The 2,848-nt window shown below is 46.6% G+C and overlaps 1 protein-coding gene across 1 annotated transcript in view; it reads right to left on the bottom strand.

Moving 5' to 3' along the window:
• LOC134438635 (transmembrane channel-like protein 3) overlaps positions 1-2,511 on the bottom strand; it is a 22,504-nt gene extending 19,993 nt beyond the window's left edge. Inside the window, exons 1-2 of the mRNA XM_063188246.1 lie at positions 2,207-2,511; positions 1,218-1,355 (exon numbers count right to left, since the gene is read on the bottom strand). Of these exons, the coding sequence (XP_063044316.1) occupies positions 1,218-1,355; positions 2,207-2,511 (443 nt within the window). The remainder of the gene's footprint in view (positions 1-1,217; positions 1,356-2,206) is intronic.
• Positions 2,512-2,848: the final 337 nt, after the last annotated feature.

The following is a 2,848-nucleotide window of genomic DNA, read 5'->3' as shown; positions in this document are numbered from 1 at the left end:
GGGACTGATCCCCGGTCAGATTTACTGCCCGGCGCAGGGCCTGATGAAGCCGTTAATACCGAGCTTTACTGCTCCGCAGACCGTATCCTTGCATCAGGCGTTTCTCAGGGAAATGCCGCTCTCCCCTGCTTTTATCAACACTTTTTTCCTTGTTCAAGATGGCTTTTATGGACTCAAAAAATGTTGTGTGGCCCTGTATTAGAGGGGCCCACATGAATAAATAACCAGCGGAATCTGTGAGAGTGTGTTTTACCCTGTTTTGGAGAAAACGTGGGGGGAAAACGACAAGAAACACTCTGTGCGATCCATTTATCAGGGACAAATGGAGATAAACTGATCAAAAGTGGTGTCAGGAGCACCTTTCTGCAGAATAAACAGCAGTTCTCCTATATATTTTGTATTTATTACTTTATAGAGGGGTTTTTTTTCTTCAAGCTGGAGCAAAGCAATCATGAGCGTTCAGCAGTATATTACAATGTGCATAAAAAGCAGGCTTGCATCTCATCAATGATGACGGTCATAAAGCCGCCTCTGGTAATGATGGACTGGGTCTATCAACACTGGAGCAGTACCAGCCAAGACAGCCCACCCACATACATACGCACACCGCTCAGCTCACAGATCACACTGAGAGCATATCTGGACGAGAAGACAATCTCCAGGAGGTCCTCACCTCTATCAAGTAGCACAACTCAAACCTGATCAAGGTGCAAGGTGTGAGTCAAATGTCATGGGGGGATGGATGTGATGGATTCATTCTTTTCCGTTTGGGTGTGTTTTTGAGGGTGTGTCATGAGATATGCTCTCAGGTGTGAAATGGTGATTATGATTGCTGTTTATCTTGGCTGTTTCACGGCCGAGCGCGTCCACCAGGATTAGCGTGGGCTGTTTAATGGTCCTAATTTAACAAGCCGTGTTTGCCACATTTGCCACGTGCACAAACAAAACACAAATCTCTCTGAGGATTTTTCAACCAAATATTAAAATAAAAATATAATAAAATAAAATATGTAAATAAAAAGCATGTAAATTACATTGACTTGATTGATTTTCTAATTTTTGCGCACTACGATGTGCTTTTTTTTTACACACACTGAGGGTTGACAGTGTGAAGTGCATCTCTTACTTCGGCGCTTTGAGTTTTCGCCTTTGATATTGCTCCCCTTTTAGTATCGATTTAGGATTAGAGTTCACACGACGTGTAGTGGAACTCTTACTTGAGTGCTTTGAGTTTTCTCCTCATGGGCCAGGGTCGTGCCCTGATGTTGGCGATGAGCTCCTTTTGGTACTGAATGTTCTGGAAGACTTCCTCTGGGTCGTTACTGTCCGCATCTTTATCCTCATCGTCCGACAGACTGGGAACATGGAAAACAAAAGAATGCTGTGATATCTTGCATCATGCTGTATTTTTCTCCGCCACTGATATGTTTAACAAGCAGAGATATCTTGACTCAGATGTAAGTAAAGAACAAAAATACACATTGATTTGTTTACATACACATATCATATATTTGAATAGTTGATTTCATGAATATTAAAACATTTCTGTCAAAAGGAAGAATGATTAAAATATTAACTATATTTTTAAGACTGTCATTGCCTCTGACAACAGAGACAGCTCATAAATACAACACCCCACACTGTCATGTATACACTAGTTTAACTAATCATTTATTAAGCACACAGTGTCATCTTCACACTATGAAACATTTCACAGACAGCAAGTGTCCTGAGGAAAACCGAAATACTAGGACAGGAAACTCACATCAATACCCCAACAGCTCATTTAAATGCCACCATGCGTCTACTGCAATCCCCAGCAGGGATGCTGACAACACACATGTAAACAACTTTAACAACACCAGTCACAGTAGCACGTGTGTGACTTGTTGATGAAGCAGAGACGTCATGAGTGGAATGTAACTCTTACTGAGATTGGAAAAGCTCAGTGCCAACATGCTGTAAATTGTACTCACTTCTGGTTCTGTTCGACTTGCTGAGGGTCCGATCCAGAGCAGAACAGAACATGAGTAACCTGTCTGTCTTTCTAATATGTGCATGCTACCTTGGCCAGCCCAAGGCTCACTTGTAACAAGAGATTTCTATCTCAATGTGAGTTTGTTCCCCTGGTTAAAAGAAGATAAAGAATAGCAATAATATAATAACTACAGGTAGCAGAGTCTTGTTAATACAGTAGGCTACTCACCCCTGGTTCTGGTCCTGGTACGGAGAGTAAATCCTCCTGGAGTTCTTCCGGATGCTCTTGTGCCTCTTGGACATGGGTCTGGTGATCGTGGCCGACTGGTCCATGGCTCTGCCGCCTCCGCTTCCCCCAGTGCCGGTGCTCATCTCCTGGCTGGTTTGGGGGTCCCCAGCCCCCCCTCCACTGCCACTGCCACCACGTGTGGGAGTCGGGGTGCGGGTGCGCGCCGGGTTGAAAGTTTCCGTCTCCTCCAGCAGCGGGAGAGTGTGTGGAGACTCTGGCTGCGCCGGGGGCTGAGTGAGCAGCATGGGGGCAGCCGCGGGGAGACGGGGAGGAGGAGGAAGAGGAGGAGGAGGAGAGGGAGGAGATGGAGAAAGAGGAGGCTGGGCCGGAGAGACGCTGCAGAGGGGGAGAGTCGAGGGTGATGAGGTGGTGGAGGTGGAGGTAGAGGTGGAGGTGGAGGCTGCAGCCGTGCTTCCCAGTGACAGGGTGCCTCTCTGGAGAGCATCACAGTCCGTCTGTACCTTAGGTGGGCTGTGCGCGCTTTCAGTCATCATCGCACCCCTTTCCCTCCTTCACAGACACCTTGGCCCCCTTAAAGACACAGCGCAGGATAGGACACCAGACGCCTCAGAGCAGACTGTG

The sequence above is a fragment of the Engraulis encrasicolus genome, chromosome 22, assembly GCF_034702125.1.
Source record: "Engraulis encrasicolus isolate BLACKSEA-1 chromosome 22, IST_EnEncr_1.0, whole genome shotgun sequence".
Taxonomy (NCBI): Eukaryota; Metazoa; Chordata; class Actinopteri; order Clupeiformes; family Engraulidae; genus Engraulis; species Engraulis encrasicolus.
The sequence above is the reverse complement of the archived record's forward strand: the minus strand, read 5'-3'. Positions and strand labels throughout refer to the sequence as shown.